Below are 19,553 nucleotides of genomic sequence, written 5' to 3' on the forward strand. Positions count from 1 at the left end.
GCGCCGTCCCCAGGAGCAGCAGCAATCGTGTGTCTTCCGCCTCCCGCCGCCTCCGGGCTCCCGGCTCCCGGCCGCGCCGCGCCCCATGCACTCGCCGCGCCGCGCAGCCCGCGCACGCCCGGATGGCTCCTCGCGCCGCGGGCGGCGCACCCCTTAGCGCCCGGGCCGCCGCCGCCAGCCCCCCGCCGTTCCAGACGCCGCCGCGGTGCCCGGTGCCGCTGCTGTTGCTGCTGCTCCTGGGGACGGCGCGGGCCGGCGCCCTGGAGATCCAGCGTCGGTTCCCCTCGCCCACACCCACCAACAACTTCGCCCTGGACGGCGCGGCGGGGACGGTGTACCTGGCGGCCGTCAACCGCCTCTATCAGCTGTCGGGCGCCAACCTGAGCCTGGAGGCCGAGGCGGCCGTGGGCCCGGTGCCCGACAGCCCGCTGTGTCACGCTCCGCAGCTGCCGCAGGCCTCGTGCGAGCACCCGCGGCGCCTCACGGACAACTACAACAAGATCCTGCAGCTGGACCCCGGCCAGGGCCTGGTGGTCGTGTGCGGGTCCATCTACCAGGGCTTCTGCCAGCTGCGGCGCCGGGGCAACATCTCGGCCGTGGCCGTGCGCTTCCCTCCCGCCGCGCCGCCCGCCGAGCCCGTCACGGTGTTCCCCAGCATGCTGAACGTGGCGGCCAACCACCCGAACGCGTCCACTGTGGGGCTGGTGCTGCCTCCCGCCGCGGGCGCGGGGGGCAGCCGCCTGCTCGTGGGCGCCACGTACACCGGTTACGGCAGTTCCTTCTTCCCGCGCAACCGCAGCCTGGAGGACCACCGCTTCGAGAACACGCCCGAGATCGCCATCCGCTCCCTGGACGCGCGCGGCGACCTGGCCAAGCTCTTCACCTTCGACCTCAACCCCTCCGACGACAACATCCTCAAGATCAAGCAGGGCGCCAAGGAGCAGCACAAGCTGGGCTTCGTGAGCGCCTTCCTGCACCCGTCCGACCCGCCGCCGGGTGCACAGTCCTATGCGTACCTGGCGCTCAACAGCGAGGCGCGCGCGGGCGACAAGGAGAGCCAGGCGCGGAGCCTGCTGGCGCGCATCTGCCTGCCCCACGGCGCGGGCGGCGACGCCAAGAAGCTCACCGAGTCCTACATCCAGCTGGGCTTGCAGTGCGCGGGCGGCGCGGGCCGCGGCGACCTCTACAGCCGCCTGGTGTCGGTCTTCCCAGCCCGGGAGCGGCTCTTTGCTGTCTTCGAGCGGCCCCAGGGATCCCCCGCGGCCCGCGCGGCTCCGGCAGCACTCTGCGCCTTCCGCTTCGCGGACGTGCGAGCCGCCATCCGAGCTGCGCGCACTGCCTGCTTCGTGGAACCGGCGCCCGACGTGGTGGCGGTGCTCGACAGCGTGGTGCAGGGCACGGGGCCGGCCTGCGAGCGCAAGCTTAACATCCAGGTACACCCAGGCGGCTGCGGCGGCGGCGGCGGGGGCGGGGGCGGGGGCAGGCGGGAACCGAGCGGGTCGTGAACTGAGCGGATCACAGGTGGGAGCGCGCAGAGACCCAGATGGAACCCAGGTGTGCACGCGAGAATACAGGTGTTCCCTGAAGGTTACTACTGGCGCCTGTATGGCCCAGGTGGGCATGTGCAGGGACTCAAGTGAGTGCCGGCTCACGGGCGCGCATACCTAGGCGTACTGGGAGGGGTCCAAGTGGCCACAGGTACCCAGGTGCGCATAAAGCCCAGGTATGCACGTGGGGGTCACAGGTGCATACTGAGGGCCCAGTAAGTGACTGCATGCCTGACCAAAGGTGTCTTCTGGGGCCACTGTGTGAGCCTGTCAGAGCTACCATTGCACGTTGGTGATGCGTGCATGGGTGTGGCAGGTGTGCAAGGAGGCACACAGGTGTGCACCAGGGCCCTGCAGATGTCTGCATGGACCTGTGTGCCAGCAAGCTGGGACCTGAAGACGCATAGGGCAGACAGATGTACTGCAGGACACTGGTACAACGGGACAGGGCTAGGTGTGCAGTGGGACGTGCGTGGCAGGGGACGCAGGTATTTGGGTGTGAGTCGGTACTCTGAGGAGGCCGCATGGTTGGCAAACAGGTGTGTGCCTGAGGCCAACTTTTATTCACCTATTCTGCAAATATTTCCTGAGCACCTAGTACATACCAGGTGTGGGAGTCTGGGGTAAACAATAGCACCTGTGGATTGCCAGCTAGGGGCATCACATGTCACAATTCCCAGTTCTCAGAACAAGCCTCTTAGATAGCCTCTATTCTCATCACATTTTACAGATGAAGAAACAGGCACAGAGAGGTTAAGTAACTTGCTGAGGATCACACAGTTGGGCACTAGCAGAGGTGGATTTGAATCCAGCCTGTCTAGCCTCAGCATCTGTGTTTTTAATTCCCAGCCTTTGCTGCCTTCTGGACTTGGATCTCAGAATGTGTGTGTTCTGGGGGAGTCCCAGGCAGCTGGGGTGGGCAGATGCCAGGGCCAGGAGAATGGAGGCATGTGAACAGTGGTGTTTTGGGGGCAGGAGAGGGCCGTGGGGCTCAGTGGGGAATGAGGAGGAGTACAGGTGGGTATGGGGCCCAGGTGTCTGAGGCTGGGTTGGGCAATAGCAAGGGGGGCCAGGTTGAGGGGATCAGCAGGTGTGTTGACATGACTAGGGTGCGGGAGGGGACTTGGTGTGGTTCCCCTAAAGGAAGTTCTTGGCAAGGGATTGCTCCTCACACTGGCTTTGGGAGCTGGGTCTGTTGATCCCCATGGTTCACCTTGAGGAATGAGGCTCCAGAATGACAATGGGGCCTTTCCCATACCCTCCACCCATCTGAGTCTGGGGAGCCCACTTCAGCCCCACTGCCTGCCATTCCCTTAGGAAGCTGCATCTCCATCAGCAAAATGCAGAACTCACCCTTCTTGTGGTGATCCCAAGCCTTCCTTGGGGCCCCACCCTGTCCCTTCTCCGTGGCTGTGACAAGAATTTCATGAGATTAACCATTCCCTTGTGGGCGGGCCGAACACTGGGGCTTTGAGAAAATGCAGATTCCTTCTCCTGAGGTCGAGGTCCGGCTCCCACAGCTGCCCACCATCTGGCCAGCCACCCTGAAAGTAAAGGTCACGGTGGGTGAGCAGGGCAGACAGTCTAAGGGGTGGTGGGGCTGCTTGCCCAGTGCTATGGTTGGTTCATCCACCATCTCCACCCCAGAGCTTCATCTCCCAAGCAACTGTGTTTGGCACTGGGGGTCTCAGTGGGGAGTCGCTGAACGGAGAGAAGTGTCCTGTGGGCTGAGGGCCTTCCTCCTGTAGTTTCAGGCCCTGTGTCCCGGCCCTCTGGTGTGAGCTGATCTGTGGGATTCCTCAGGCCAGCCCAGGGTTCCCTCCCACTCTGGCAAGAACCATTCTGGTTCCCACGGTCCGGTCCCTCGGTGCAGTGACTCACCCAGCTGAGGGGGGCTGGAGCTTCTCTACCTAAGGGGACAGGGCCTCTCCAGGGACACAGCCCCAGGACAGAGTGGCCAAGGGCCTCTTCCCCACTCCAAGGCCACAGATTCCGGCTGCGGCCTTCCTTGGTCACCCTCCCTGTGTTTTCCACACCCTTCTCCTCTTCCCTGTGCCCGCTGTGGGCACAGGCCAGTGCTACTTGGCAGTATTTCCCAGAGGTGCTCAAGGTCCCCGGTCTGGGCCTCTAGCATGGGCAGGAGCGGGGGAGGGATCATTATTCTTGCTCCAAGCTGTTGCCAGCTATGCAGCGACAGATTCAGAACCCAGACTTTGCATCAGGCTGCTTGGGTTCAAGTCCCACTTTGTCACTTCTCAGCTGTGTGACCTTGCCAAGGAATTTAACCTCTCTGGGCCTCAGTTTCTTCATCTGTGAAGTGGGGACAGTAAAAGCAATCCTTATTCCAAAGCGTTGTTTTAAGGACTAAATGAATTGATAAATGCAGCTCAGAGTACACAGTAAGCACCAAGCAGATGGCAGCTCTTCTTGTTATTACTCTAAGGGACATTATTAGCACAGGTCTCTGCTTGGTCCTGGAGAGCAGTTACCTAATCTGGCTTGTTCTGCAGCCGTAAAGACCCCACCATCTCCTACTTCTAGCCCCAGATGACACCTCCATAGACATTTACTAAGTCCCTATTGTGAGCCCAGTCCCATGCTGTGCCCTGGGGAACCAATGGCAACTCATTTTGTTTCTACTCTTGTGAGCTGGGCAGGCGAGCCGTGGACGGATGTGTGACCAGGCACTTATACACAGGGCAATGCATGCTGCAAAGGGAGAATGAGGGTGGAGGGAGCCCAGTGGAGGGGGCGGAGGAGCAGGAGGCAGCCAGATAAGGCGGGAGAAGAGGAAAGGGGTCCAGGCAAAGGGAGCAGCCTGTGCGAAGGCTGTGAGCGGGCTCAAGGGGGTCTGCGTGGCCAGGCGAGTAGAGTGGGAAACACATGACACAAGGGCCAGGGAGGCCCTTGGAGACCATCCTGGGGAACCTGGACTTTATCCTGGGGCCCTGGGAGCCATGAAGGGTTTTAGCCAGAGGAGTGGAGTGGTCTCAGCGGGCACCTGAGTCTCCCTGCTGCAGAAGGGCAATGCTCGTGAATACCTGCCTCTTAGGGCTGTTGGGGGTATTAAATGAGATTATTTATGTACCTGGTGCCTGTTTGCAATGACTACAATTCTTCTACATATTATTTTAGAAAGCCCCTAGGTAGCTGGTGAGAATGAGCAATGGAGGAGGGAGAGTGGTTGAGAGGCTGAGGCCGCCTCCCGGGAATAGATTCCTTCACTCAGTCGCAAATATATCTTGAGCACTTACTATGTGCCAGGCTCTGTGGTGGGTGCCAGGCGGCAATGGGGAGATGGGGCCGGCCTTGTTCTCTGGAGACATGGCTGGCCTGGTCTGCAGCAGTGCTGAGGGCTTGGAGGGTGGCAGGTGGGCTCTGGACAGATTTAGGAGCTGGGATGCAGCCCCAGTGGTGGGGAGTGGTGGGATGGAGGAGCAGAAAGCTGCCCAGAGTCAGGCCCAGCAACAGGATAGATGTTGGTGCCCATGGGGTGGGGCATGTGATGCAGTACCTCTGGGGAAGAGGATGAGTTTGGTCTGGGGAGAACCAGGGGCCTAGAATCCTTTTTTCTCCTGGTCCCATCTGGCCGGGTTTCTCTGGCACTGGCACTAGGTGGCCTGGGTGGGGCTGCACATGGGGCAGGAACCCAGGGCCAAATGACCTGCAAGTGGGGCAGCTCAGCCAGGCCTTTGGAAACCCAGCCTCTCGCTCCTGCTTGAGGGTCTCATGAAGAACCCTGGGCCCCGGCAGGAATCCCTCGAGCTGCCCACAACTCCAGAGCCTGGGTCAGGATGGCCTCCCGACATTCCGGGTTCCCAGCTGGCAGGACTTACCCTCTGCCCTCCGCCCTCTTCCCGAGAACCCAAAGGGAGAAGCTGCTGAAGTGTGAGGCCAGAGGTAGAGAAGCTCGGTCCCAACAGCCCTCAGAAGTCCCCAACTTTGTCCCTGATTGTTTTCAACGTATTTGGGGCAGTTAAGATATTTCAAGAGAAACTGAGTGAAGAAATTAGCCTCCATTGCATGTAGCTTGCATCCCTTTCCTCCAATCACAGCCTGTTTGGAGTGCAAGCCAGTTGGGAAGTTGTTGAGTGCCACTGATGGGGGAAACTGAGGCACAGCATCACCCCCCCCCCCCAACAAGGTGGGGCAGGCTGAGTCTACCTTCCTTCCCCAAGTCTTTCTCCCCAACCTATGAATGACCATAATATTTGTATTTTTAAAACAAAAGGAATACCGACAGGCCAATGTCAGTGCAGCATTTTCAAGGTGTCTTTTTATAGTAAAGGTGGAAAAAAACCATCAGGCAGTTTTAAACTGGCATGCAGTGGGTGGGCGCACGTCGTCAAGAAGACATTTTTTTGCACCAATTTAGGGGCTGAGATGCCAGGTGGGGGCGGAGGGAGAGAGAGCTTCCAAGATGGGCTTTACATTTGAGTTTGGGCTGGGGGCTGGGAGTGATCTCCCAGTGACCAAGGGTGCAAGCAGAGACACTTGGCAGGATTTAGGAGAGGGGGTTCTAGGAGGATTGTCTGAGATGACCCTCTGGCCTGGAGAGACAGATAGGGCTTGGACCAGGAGACATCCCTCCCAGCCCTGAGAATGTCTCGACCCCCAGGTACATGGGCATACAGTCCATAAGCTGTGTGTCCCAGGGCCAGTCATTTACCCTCTCTGGGCCTCATTCTTTCTCATTATAAAACAGGTCTTATGCCTCCCTCCTAGGATGTGGGTAGATTAAAATCTCAGGGGTGTCTCTCTCAACCTACTCTGGCTTAGGGGGCTGCCCATAATAAAAAATAAATACATAAAATAAAACCTCACGTGCAGTGCCCAGGAAATGGCAGGCACAGGTATTAGTATCAAGAGGGAGAAAAGACACCGGAAAAAACTGGCCTCAGTGGACAGGGAGTGCTCAGAGGAGAGAGGGTCAGGGCCTTGAAGGAGATGAGATCAAATAGGGCCTGAAGGCAGGCAGGGGTGGGTTAGACGCCGGGGCGCAGCAAGGGTGTGTCGGGTGCTGTCCCAGCCCCAGCACAGAGGCTGAGATGGAGAGAATGGGTTCTAGTGCCCGGGCTGAGGAGTCCAGGGCAGCACTGTCTTGAGGGCAAGAGACCTGTGGGCTCCCTGGAGTGAATAAAAACCGTCACCGAGCTCGCGCTCTGCAGGCCTTTTACAAGCACCTACATGGTTGACCTCATGGCTGCCCCTCCCCTGGTCAGGCAGACAGTGCGTCATCATCATCCCCAGCTTACAGAAGGGGAAACTGAGGCCCAGAGAGGGGAAGTGACTTCCCCTGGCTCACACAGCTGGGGAGTGAGGGTCTGGATCCGCATATAGAAGCAGGAGTCCTCTTCCTGGTGGCTGGTGAGCTGTGAGCTCTCCATGGCGGGGAATTCTGCAGTTCCCCCCTGGCTGGGCCATAGAGATTCAGGCAGGGCCCACTGTGATAGCAGTGACTCAGGCAGGCTGGGGCATCTGCAGAGGCCAGGCCACACACTGGGGGTGGGGGCTGACCCAGCCTCCTGAGGAAGTCGGGGGAGGCGGGGAACTTCTAGTTGCATTTGTCTGAAAATGCAATCATCGGCTTCTGGAAGGAGTGAGCCCCTGGCCCTTTGGGTGTGCAAATGAGAGATGTGGGTTCAATGGTCAATGTGAATGATGGTCCACCCAGGAGGGTGAGTGGAGGATCTGTCAGTGCCCTGGATATGCCCACAGTGAGGCCTTCCACAGCCAGGCAGGTGCACATCGATAGGTGAGTGCAGGACCCTGGGGCCAACTTCCCAGATTCAAATCCTGCCTCTTCCCCTTCCTAGCTGTGGAAAGTCCCATCCCTTCTCGGAGCCTCCATTTCCCCATCTATAAAGTGGGCTCAGCACAGGGAAGACTGGAGTGGCCTGGCGGCATTCAGCAAGGGCCACGCTGCATCGGGCCCGGCAGAAATGCCCTCTGCAAAGTCCGCTTCACCCGCCTGTGACTCCCAGTCTCCATGGAGATTAAGGAAACCAGCTGGGTTCCATGTCCTGGTTGCTGCCGTGAACAAAGACACGTGGTGTGTACTGGGACAGGAGCGGGAGGGCAGGAGCCCCGGGAGAGAGTGGTCCCTTCCCCTTCCTAGGCCTCCATTCTGCGACCCCGGAGTTGGGCCATGGAGTGGCAAGGAAGCCTTCCCTCTGACGCCAGAACTGCCCCGTCATGTCGTAATTACTGTGGTTGTTGCTTGAGAACTTTCTCTGTGTTAGCCCTTTGCAGAGCACTTTACATATCTTTTAATCTCCCCAGAACCTGAATGAAATGAGTGTTATCCCCAGTCTACGGAAGGGGAAACAGAGGTCCAGAAGGGTTAAGCATCTTGCCTGAGGTCACACCGTGGTGTGTGACCGTGGTGCTCCAGGTGGAGCAGGCTTCTGGCTGCAGCGCCTGTGACCCCTCATTCCTCCAAAATCTTTGACTGAAGGGGTGTGAGCTGGAGGGTGTCGGAAGGGGTGGATGGGCCCATTTTAAAGGTAAGGAAACTGAGACCCAGGGAACTTCTGCCTCCTCTGAGGCCCCTGTGAGAAGCAGTGAGGGCTTTTCAGGGTGGCCTGCAGAGCTGCCCAGCCCCAGTGCCCGTCATGGTCCCGGGCTGGGGTTAGGATGACCCCCTGGTGTGGACTCCTGCTACCGGGCCTGTGGCTGTCTCCACCCTCACACACCAGCGGCCAGCACCTCCTTGGTAACATCGCATGCCCGTCCAGGCTCTGGGTGGGGAGCTCTCTAGAGTGTGTGAGTATGGGAGGAGGCTCAGCTTGTTACAGGACAGCCCCCAAGAGGGACAAATTGGACCCTCTCCAGGAGCCCCCAGAATGGTGAGGGAGGAGGTCATGACATCAGACAGGTGCCACACGATGACCAGCTCACCAGAGGAGTGCAGGACGGCTTCCTGGAGGAGGGGAGGTTGGAGCAGCACTTGACAGATGGGGCTGGGGAAGGCATTCCAGGCAGAGGACACGATAGGGGCAAAGGCTTAGAGATGTTGGAATGTGGCTTGGGTAGCAGGCCGAGGGGAAGCTGAGAGTGTGCTGGGCCTTGCCTGCAGGCTAAGGACTTGGATGCTGTCCTGTGGGCTGCCGGGAGCCAGTAGCACTTTGGGGAAAGGAGAGACATGGCTGATCTGGTTCCGGAAGGGACCCTGCGGCTGCTGGTCTGTATTGGCCCTGCCAGGTGCTGGCAGGATCCAGAGGCGGAGGCGCTCACCCAGAGCCCCCACTGTGTCTGGACCAGGTAACTCCCAAGGGCCTCTCCAGCTCTGACAGCCATGTGGGGATTGCCATGGAAACCAGCCGGTTCCCAAGTGGGGACAGGCCCAGAAAGTCTCCAAGTGCCAGCCACGTGGACTTGGATCCTCACCGCCCCCCAAGTGCAGCCGTTTTCTTCTTTCCAAAGGCCGTGTTTGAGCCAGGGCCGAACCAAACAGGCCGCCCAGACAGGCGTCCAGTGGCAGGGGCCCTGCTCCACCCCGCTCGGCTGATATTCAATGCAGTCAAGATCTGGGGGCCAGCGCCAGTGGGGGCCCTCCCCGCCCAGTCCACCGTCCTTTACCCTGAAACTTGATAAATCATGTGCTGGAGGGGGAGGGAAGCTCGCAGCTCCATTACGAGGCCCCACAAGGCCCCAGTGGGGCGTTAATCATGTAGCACTTTATGCTCTGATCGGTAAATAATGGGGGGGAGCCCGCGGGCAGAGGCCTTGGAGTGGAGGCCAGGCCCAGGAAAGTGGCCAAACCCCCTTGCCTGTGCCCTTCTCCAGCCTCTGCCCACTATCTTTGTTTGAGGTGACTGAGCTCTCTAGAAGCGGCCATCACCTTGATGGGCCTCAGTTTCCCCAGCTCAAAACCCAGGGTTTTTCCAGCTCCAAGCAGCTGATTTCCCGGCAACTATTGGTGGCTCCCAGCAGAGTGGCGGGTGGGGAGGCTGTGGTTAAGGGCGGGGATCTGGAGCCCGCAGGCCTGCACTGGAGGCTTGGATCTGGCCGTTCCGGCTGTGTGCCCCTCGGCAAATCACTTCAACTCTGTGTGCCTCAGTTTCCTTTACTGTAAAGCAGCATCAACTCTTTCAGGGTGTGATGAGGGTTGAATGAGATAATACAGAAAGAGGTCTCAGCACAAAGCAGACTGCACACAGCTGCTTGCTACAGTCACTCTACTGTACTGTTACTATGATAAAGCTGCCCCTCCCCATCCTGGGGCTGGGCCTCTGAGCTGGGATGTGGGCAGCTGGAGAGAGAGCCCCGTTGTCACCTCTGTGTCCCCAGCTCATGGAATCCAGCCCGGAGATGTTTGCGCAAGGCTCCAAGCAGCCCTGTCTTCTTGGCTGTGTCCACAGCGGTCGTGCGATGACTCTGGGACCAGCGGTAGAGTCCTGCTGCAGAGCACAGCCTGCGGCCAGGCATGCAGGCTGGACCCCGAGGAGACCGGGGCTTGGGAGGAGGGTGTGAGATTGAACCTCCAAGTCCCCCCAGCCCCAGGAGGGAACTGCCAGTGTTCCCTGGAGAGGCAACTATTTCTCGGCTCCTGGCCTGGAGTCCCTTCAGGGGAGGAAGCTGGGAGGGAAACTGTTCCAGGGCTTGGAAAGACTGGCTTCGTGCTCTGCCCCTCCTGCTGAGGGGAGGGAAGCCTTTTCCCTGGGCCGGGGAAGAGCCGCTGGCTGCCCATCCCACACTGTGCTCCTCTGGGACTCAGGGGGAGGGGAGCTGGAAATGGGGCCAGGCCGGGCCGGAATGAGAAACAGCTTTAAGAAGGGGGAGCTGGGTGTCTGGGGGCTGCGTCCAGCTAACTAAACAATGGTTGCTTGAGTCAGCGACTGTGGTGGTGGTTCCCAGGCGCCAGGGCAGAGCAGGCTAAGGCCAGAGCTCCCACTACCGCGTCCTTGGTGAGGGCGGTGTGGCCCATCCAGCCTCGGATGCTTTGACTTCAGGAAGCGGTGGAGTGGCTTGTCCCTGTCCTCGGGAGCTCCTGAGCCTCTGCTCCGTGGCCTGCATAGCTAATTGGGAACATTTATTTATTTTATTTTATTTTATTTTTTTTTTGAGACGGGGTCTCGCTCTTTCTCCCAGCCCAGAGTGCAGTGGCGCAATCTCGGCTCACTGCAAGCTCTGCCTCCTGGGTTCACGCCATTCTCCTGCCTCAGCCCCCCAAGTAGCTGGGACTACAGGCGCCCGCCACTGCGCCCGGCTAATTTTTTGTATTTTTAGTAGAGACGGGGTTTCACCGTGTTAACCAGGATGGTCTCGATCTCCTGACCTCGTGATCCGCCCGCCTTGGCATCCCAAAGTGCTGGGATTACAGGCGTGAGCCACCACGCCCGACCGGGAACATTTATTGAGCACCTACAGTGCTTAGCACTGAAGGCTCCTATGAGCTCAGTCCTTCCATAAGCCCCAGGTGGTGGGTGCTATTGCTGTCTCATTTTACAGATGTGGAGTCCGAGGTTCAAAGGGGATGGTGCCTCCCACAGTGAGGTAAGAGCTGTGAGACTTAGTCGGGAGCCTCAGTTTTCTCATCTGTAAAATGGGTATGCAGCAAGAGTGTGTGTGTGTGTGTGTGCGCGCGCGCGCGTGCGCGCATCCCCAGGGCTGTAAGGTGCCCCCAGTAGCTGTAGTGTCACACAGTAGGTCCTTAATCTAGCCAGGCTTGTGACCTAAGCCTGCCTGGGGCTTGTTCTTCCAGGCCGTGCCTGTTTGGGGTGGGTGGGTAGATCACGCCCAGGCTGTGTGTTGGCCCTCAGGGCGGCCTGGCTGGCTGGCTCCAGCCCTTCCAGATGGTGTCCAGCTGGCCTGGATAACCTCAGAGCCCTGGAGCTGGGTGACCCGCCTCTTCCAGAGGGGTCAGGGAAACCAAGGCAGGCCTCCCTGAAGGGTCTGCCAGAGCTGCTGTGTCCTTTGCCGTTTGTCTGAAGCCTCTGCTCCTCTCTGTGCCTTGGTTTCTCCAACGTGCTCCTCCAGGCTGCTTTTCCTCTGTGGCTAAGGCCAGGCTTCCTGACCGTGGTGCTAGGCCTGGTTGGCCATCTTATCCTCACAGCCCCTCCAGGAAGCCTCTTGGTCACCCCTGAAGGCTCTGGTATTTTCTTTCTCAGCTGCAGGTGGTCTCCTCCCTGGCATGGGGGCTGCTGCCAGAGGCCACCCAGGACCAAGTCCGTCCTGCCCCCTCCCAGGGCTGGCACACAGTGGGCCTGTGGCTCATTCCTTGCCTCAGTTTACTCTCAGGAGAGGTGTCAGCTTGTGCAGTGTTCTGAGAGCAGTGCATGCTGAAGTGGGAGGAGCTGGGGTCTGGGAGTCACAGGTGTGGCTTCATACCCTGGCCTGGCTGTGTGCGGCTGGGCTGCTGGACTGAGACTGGACACAGTCCACGGGCCACCACTGAGCCCGTGCCACATGGGCTCCACTTAGGGGAGCCCAGGAGGACTGGCCCTACCTGGGCTATCCAAGCTGAGGGAGGAGTTGGCGGGGACGGGGGCTGAGAGAGGCCACAGAAGTCAGGGCCAGATTGAGTGGGGCTTCAAGGGCCCAGGAGCAAAGTTTGGGTTTGTGTTGACAGCACTAGGGAACCATGGGAAGCTGTTGAGCTGCACAGGAGATGTGACCTGCTTTGCGGGGATTTTTTTACAAAATAAACTTTTTACTTTGGAATAATTTTAGATTTTCAGGAAAGTTACAAAGATAGTACAGACAATTCCTGTATACCTGTCCCCTAGTTTCTGCCATTGCTAACATCTTACCGTTACCGTGGTACGTTTGTCAAAACTAAGAAGCCAACATTTGTTCTTTACTCCCAACTAAACTCCAGACGGCACTCCGCGAACGTCTGCTTTCTTTTCCAGGAGCCCACGTTGCATCAAGCGCTTTGCAGTTTTAAAAGCTCTCTTTGGCTCCTGTGAAGGATGAATGGGAAGGAGCCCAGCTTTGGGAGGAGCTGGGGGGTCCAGACAGCCCAGTCCCCGGCCAGGATGTAGTGAGCTACAGCCACTTTGCAGTCTTTTTATTTTTTTGACACAGGGTCTCTGTCACCCAGACTGGAGTGCAGTGGTGAAATTATAGCTCACTGCAGCCTTGACCTCCAGGCTTCAGACGATCCTTCCACCTCCACCTCCCAAAGCGCTGGGATTACAGGCGTGAGCCATGGCGCACCCAGCCCACCCTGTAGTCTTAATACCCCAAAGTGATCGTGTGCTTTTAGCTCTGTGGCAAATTTCCGCTCTGTGGCAAGGAAACCTGACTTTCCCAGGATCATAAACAATCAAACACTTCAGGCAGGAAGGTGCCCTCACTTCTCAAGTGCAAAGCCTCCACAGCCGGTGTAGTAGCCATGTAGTCTGTACCTGTGACGGAACCGCTGGATTTTGCAGCCTGCCGCAGCGCCCACTGTTAATGCCGCATCCTTTTCATAGTGCCACCTGCGGTGGGTCTGCGGCAGGATGTGAGGCCTGAGAAGCCGGGCTCTTGAAGCGCTCCTTCCAACTGGCTTCCTGGGGAGAGAAAGTCAACGCAATTACAGCTGGTAGTAAAATCAATATGTCAGAGTTTTAATGGGAGAGTGGGCAGAGCTGAGCTTTGGCCCCAGGAGGGAGCCAGCTGGAGGGGGAGGGGGCATCCTGCTCTCAAAACGGGGCCGAAACCAGTGGCGGTTGCTCATCCCATGTGAGAGGGGGATAAAGTGAGGTTTTTACAGGAACTGAAGCTAGCAGCCAGTGCAGCCTGGGCCTGAATACCCGCCTCCCTTTGTTGCCACACGCAGAGTAGACATACGTTTCCCTCAGTTCTCCAGCACCCAGCATGGCCGTGTTGCTCTCAATCACTCGACTTAGAGAGAAAGCAGCTGAATACAGTCATTCACACTTTAGTCAAAATTAGGTTCCTTTCTTTTGTAAACATTCCCTCCAGAGCACAGGCTCTATGCTGGAGAATGTCATGCATGTGCTACCATGGGAAGTGTGGGAGAGGTGACCAGCACAGTGCCATCACAGGAGTTGGGGGGCTGAGCCACATCTTGAAAACTTGCCGTCTGGGCATGCCTGGAGAGGGAACAGCATGGGTCCAGACACGGCGGGTGCTGAAGTGCCAAGGGGAGTATGAATGGCTCAGAGGCATGGGATGGGCATTGGCTGCTGAGGGGACATTTACAATGGTACAAGAGCCCCAGGTATGAGGTGTGGGCACGTTCCAGGACCTGCGGAGACTGATGTGGTGGGCGCAGCAGGTGGGGCAGAGGGAGGAGCGAGACTGGAGGCCTGGGAGCTGGCAGGAGCTGGGGCACGAAGGCCTTGAATGCGAGGCTGGAGAGCTGGGGCTTGATCCCGAGGACAACCGGGAGCCGTGTTGTAGATAGGGAGGGTCTGACCAGCTTTGTGTGAGAGGAAGATGGCCCTGTGACTTGGAGGGCGCTGCGAGGATAGCCGAGCCTTCCCTGCTCTCAGGAGAACTTGAGTTTTGAAAGACTCATGCTCATTAGCCTTGAAGGAGGACGGTGCTGGGGTCGGGGGGTATTTTGGGCCTGTGAGGCTAACTGCCCCTGGAGACGGAGTTCAGCCGAGGCCAGCATGCTCAGGACGTCTGGTTCCCGAGTCCGGTGTGCCCCTCCCCCGGCCTGCATCCCCCTCCCCCAGCAGGGGCGGCACTTCCCGCCAGGCTGGGCTTCCGTTTTTGAGCTGGTTTGCCTTGTGATTTCCCCTGGCAGCTGGAGAATCAGCTTCCCCCTCGGAACACAGATCATTCGGAGCAGCCGAAGGCTTACTTCTCCTTTAAAAATTTTTTTAAAAAATTTATTTTAGGATAAGGGGAAAAAAAGCTGGGGGAAAGGCTTTTTAGAAAATTCCTTCGGTGCAGAATTAATGGCTTGTGAAAGTCAGGGCCGGCAGGCGGCGGGGGGGGGGGGGGGGGGGGGGGGGGAGCCGGCTCCCAGCTAGCTCCCCTCCCCTGCTCCCCTCCTCCCTGCTGCCCTAGTCCACAGATCACCCCGAGCTGGGCGCCTGGTCCGCCTTTTCCCAGGACCGCACCCTGGCTGGATGTCAGGGTATGCCCAAAGGTGTCATCTGGGGCCTCCCAGGTGTCCCCTTCCAGAACTTATGTTCCCTTGGTGGGGGGGGATTCACAAATTTAATTTTAAACAATTTATTTTTAAATGATGCAAGTAATTCATATTCAGTGAAAAAAGTTACTCAGTTACCTAGCCCCTAGGGAAAGCATCCCTCACAGTGGTGAGGATCCCACCTCACCTCTTCCCTGCAGCTGCAGGGTTGCTGAGGGGTGGGACCCGGCCTGGTTGGGGCAGCTGGGGAGACTGCTCAGCACCCACCTTCCAGGGCTGTGAAGGTCAGGGCTGGCGCTGAGAGAGAGGAGGAGCCAATGATGCAGCTCTGGGGGGGTGGGGGGGAATGGCTTCCCGGGCAGAGGGAGCGGCCAGGCCGGAGGTCCTGAGGCAGGAACGAGCTTGTGATATTTGAGGCACAGAAATGAGGCCAGTGTGGCTGGGGTGAAAAAACAAGGGCGAGGGAGGTGTGAGATGGAGTTAGGAGATCAGGGGACCCACGGGAGGATTTAGGATTCAGGATTTATTCTGAGTGTCCTGGAAGCCATAGGGGGGCTTGAATCGGGGGAGACCTGCTTTACATTTTTAAAGGGCTCATTTGGCAGCTGTGTTAGCAGATAGGAAATGTCAGTGTAGGGGGCAAGAGTGGTCTTGGAAAATGAAGAGGGCTGGGAGGGCTGTCCAGGTGAGAGGGTGGCTGCTCAAAAGCTTTAAGGTAGGCATGATTTGCCCTGAATTTTCTTTCTTTTTTGATCAGCAGTTGAACATGGGTAACTTTTACTTCATAATAATAACATAAGCAGCAGTCATGTCCGAAACACAATAGTATCGGCTAACACTTCCTGGACACTTACTGTGGGCCAGGTACTGTGCGAACACTTTAACCTGTTCCGTTTCCGACCTGGGCCAGTTCACCCCTCTTTAGGCAACCTGGTGGTCGCCCGCTCCCGGGAGGTCACTGTATTGATGCCAAACTTAGTTCGGACATCCAATCAGCATAGCGCACTACAGCCCAGAACTTCCTAGACTCAAGTGATCCTCCAGCCTCAGCTTCCCGAGTAGCTGGGACTACAGGCACGTGCCACCACGCCCGGCATGTGCAAACACTTTAAAACAAATGATTCATCCCAGCCTCTAAGTGGAAAACACTGTGGATATACCCATTTTATAGTTGAGTAAAATGAGGCTCACAGGCGAAGTGCCTTGCCTGGGTCACGCGCCGTCATCCTCCGGAAAACCATTCCCTCCTGTACGTTGGTCCAGGGCATCCCCAGCCCATCACACCTCTGGGCTCAGGGCTCGGCCCCCAGGGACATGCTGGAAACAGCCCCAGCCTAGAAGCCCATCCGGCCGCAACTGTGTTTATTTGCCCAAGCACAGAAGGACCCACTATTTATTGCTTTCTTTTGAAAACTAGCTGAGCCTTTGTGCAAAAACCAGGCAGGCACATCATCTGTGGCTTAAGCTTGCAAAAAGCACAGACAAGAAATTTAAAAAGAAAAATCTCTAAAGCTTTGCCCTAAAGATGGTTCCGATGCTGCCTTCCAGTGACCTCCCTGGGTCCTGCTCTGAGCCTCTGATGTCCAAATGCAGCTGAGGCGTGGGCTCAAGTCTGCTACCTGGGTCAGCCCTGGGGGCGTGACATTGCAGTTAGCCATTTTCCCTTCTGAGCCTCAGTTTCCCCATCTGTGAGATAGGGCCCCCAGGGCTGCCAGGATTCTGGGAGTCAGTGCACTGGCCTGGTACAGTGTCAGTTCCCAGTAAATGTGGCCTGTTGTTATGTTTACTGTTGTGACTATTTATTGTTTATGCACCAGTTTTACCAAAATGGGCCCATGACATCCTGTGACTTTTCTTGTAATCAGTATGGGCTTATGGTGTCACTGCGGGATGGGGGCTGCTCTCCTGGATGATAAGCATGATGGACGCACTCAGTCCCATCCGACGTGTGTGTGCCCTTTTCACTCCTCTGCACCACCCTTGTGCCTGTGTTTGCGGAGTTGCACAGTTATTGTCTCAGGGTCACTTCCTGGAAGCCTGTTTTCTATTTTTGTGCAAATTGCACCAGGAACCTTTGAACATACCAAGACCCAGGAGAAGGGAGGGAAGGTAGGAACAAGTTCAGGGAACAGCCTGGACATGGGATCAGCTCTCACAGCTGCCCTGTGAGCCGCAGCTGACTTGCTGCTGGAGAGCATGGGTGATGCTGGGCTGATGTGGACATGGGACTGTGCATTCAGACACACCCAGCCTGTTTGTCCCCCTGTAATGTGGGCAGATGAGGGGATAGGTGCTTGGCGAGAGAAAGAAAGGCTGCAGTTTAGGGAGGCCTCCACCTGGAGTCTTGCAAGCTGCTGGGGCTTTGGGGTGGTGGTCCTGGGGTCAGAGCAGACACCTGGCAGGAGGAAAGCCCATGGTTGCTGTGGAGACACAGAGCCAGCCGGGGCTGCAGGAAAACAGCCGAGGCAAGAGGGACACCTCTTGGGTGCCAGCGGGTTAAGCTGAGGCTGACAGTGGCCTCCGGTCATCTGGTGTGGACTCCTCTACTCTTCCCAGCTGTGCCCCACCAGGAGGGGCAGCCCAAGGGTGTGGGGGTGTAGCTCTCACCCTGGCCGGCCTCCCTGGACTCTTTAAAATCAAACCTGACCTTGTTCCCTCGCCTGCTCGTTCCCACATACCTTGAACATCATCTCCTTGGAACAGCTCTGTAACTGACGCTGAGTCAGGGCAGGCCTAGGCTTGGGGATGGGGTCCCGTTTGTGTTTGGGCCTCAGCTGAGCACTGGGGATATAAAGTAGGAACAAGACTTGAAAGCTCTGATACCAGGGCCTGAGATCCCAGCCAGCTGTGTGGGCAGGGAGCCGGGCAAGGTTCTGGAGCTGGGATCTGACGTGCCGTTCCTCTTCCAGCTCCAGCCAGAGCAGCTGGACTGTGGAGCTGCTCACCTGCAGCACCCGCTGTCCATCCTGCAGCCCCTGAAGGCCACGCCCGTGTTCCGCACCCCGGGCCTCACCTCCGTGGCCGTGGCCAGCGTCAACAACTACACAGCGGTCTTCCTGGGCACGGTCAACGGGAGGCTGCTCAAGGTAGGTATGGGGTGGGGATGGGGGGAGGGGTGGGGGCGGGAGGCTCCTCTGGGAGTTGGCTGAGGGGGTCAGTCTGTACACAGGGCTGCTACAGGTCCAGCCTGACCCTTTGTTTTCTCCCATTCGCCTAGCACTTTACAGTTTACAAAGTATTTTGCAAGTCTGTTTTTGCCACTACTGCTCATAATATAGGTGGCGTCCATACAGAGAAGGGAAACCAGGGCTCAGAGAGGGTGCTTCTCTCAGAGGCTCTAGGACCAGGGCTTTGAAACCGTATGGGTCTGAGTTCAAATGTCTGGGCCCTGCCATTTGCTGGCCCTTTGACCTTGGGCAACACATATTCTCTCTCCAGGCCTCAGTTTCCCTGTCTGTTAAGGGCTGTAAACTGTTGTGAGGCTTTGGCAAGGTAAGGCCATGGCCTGGTAAGCAGGAATGCTCGTTCATTTCTCCTCCCCAGCCCTGCCAGCCACCCTGTCCCAGGGTGACTGGTGTCTAGAGTTAACTGTACCCCAGCCCGTGGCCCCGAGATTCCTGGAGCTGGGAGGAGATGCGCAAAATCCAGTTTCCCTCCTCTGGGGCGGGACAGACATGGTGGAGCCTGGGCCAGACCCCCAGGTGCAGCCCTGGACCTGCCCCCAACCCAGCCATCTCTCCTGCTCCCTCTTGGGAGACTCAGCTAAGCGCCACCACTCTATTCATGCACCAGGCCCGGCCTAACTACCCAGATCTGATCACCCAAGTCCCCCCCACCCACTGCCTGGGCAGACGTTGTAGGCTGGGTGGGCATGGGGAGTGGAGTCCCAGGACCCCACCGCTGCGGCTGGGGAGAGGAAGGAGGTGGGGCTTGTCAGTGGGGCTCGTGGTTTGGGGTCAGATACTCACATTCGGAGTCTGGCTCTGCTGCTTCCAGCTTTGTGACCTGGGGGCAGTTTCTTCTCCCCTGCGAGCCTCAGTGTCCTGGCTTGGGAACATGAGCCAGGCCCCTCCCCCACCCCCGACGCCCATGAGGCTGCAGTTGTTAGGCGCCTACTGTCTACCCAGAGCCTAAAGGGCATCCTCTCATTTAATTCTCACACCCCTGCAAGGGATTCCCATGCCACAGATGAGGACGTTGAGGCTCTGAGAGGGGAAATGACTGCCCCAGAGTCACACAGCAGGAGCTGGCCCACGGCCCACACCCCACCACGGCCTGGAGCCCCTCACCCACCACCCTGCACAGTGTGGCCTCTGTCTCCAGCCAACCCTGCCCTGCTCGGGCCTTAAATCGCCACACCCAGCACAGGCCCTGGGGCACAGTAGTTGCTCAATAAATAATTGAAGGAGTGGAAACGACTTGAATGTCCACTGGATGCCTGGACATAGGGGTGGGGTGCAGGCAGTGGCCTGAGCCCCTGCAAGGCTCCGCCAAGAGGTCACCTGGGACAGGAATGTCTCAGGCTGGGACAAAGCCCGTGGAAGCCTGGGGAGAAGGTAATTTTGAGTTGGTGTGTAGAGGCTTCTGGGCCTCGTGTGCATTGGTAGAAGGGGAACAGGAAGGAATATTCCAGAGGAGAGCACAGCATAGGCAAATGCCTGGAGGCTGGAAGGTGTGAGCAGGGTTGAGGGAGTGGAGATAAAGCTGGGGTTGTCCGGGTTGGATCACCAGGACCTCGAGTGCCAGAACAGGTTCATTCCATAAGCAGAAGGGAGCCATGAAGGGTTTGGGAGGCCCAGGAGGAAGGCTGGGGCAGGGACTGGCCTGGGAGGTGTCCAGACCACTGGCCCCATCTCAAAATGCCCAGCCTGGGGCCTGGTAGGGCCCAGACAAGACAGCACACTGGGAACAGGCAGGGCCAGGAAAAAAAGAGCAGAGTTTGGTGG

The 19,553-nt window shown here is 58.1% G+C and overlaps 1 protein-coding gene across 2 annotated transcripts in view; it reads left to right on the forward strand.

The window, feature by feature from the left end:
- The first annotated feature begins 85 nt into the window (after nucleotides 1-85).
- PLXND1 (plexin D1) overlaps nucleotides 86-19,553 on the forward strand; it is a 51,785-nt gene continuing 32,317 nt past the window's right edge. The window contains exons 1-2 of one of the 2 annotated variants that reach the window (XM_032149827.2): nucleotides 86-1,433; nucleotides 17,517-17,693. In XM_032149827.2, coding sequence (XP_032005718.1) covers nucleotides 123-1,433; nucleotides 17,517-17,693 — 1,488 coding nt within the window. In that variant the 5' untranslated portion in view covers nucleotides 86-122. The remainder of the gene's footprint in view (nucleotides 1,434-17,516; nucleotides 17,694-19,553) is intronic. The other variant, XM_058437338.1, reaches the window with a different exon arrangement.

Source organism: Hylobates moloch, unplaced genomic scaffold (genome assembly GCF_009828535.3).
Source record: "Hylobates moloch isolate HMO894 unplaced genomic scaffold, HMol_V3 SCAFFOLD_4, whole genome shotgun sequence".
In the NCBI taxonomy this organism is placed as follows: domain Eukaryota; kingdom Metazoa; phylum Chordata; class Mammalia; order Primates; family Hylobatidae; genus Hylobates; species Hylobates moloch.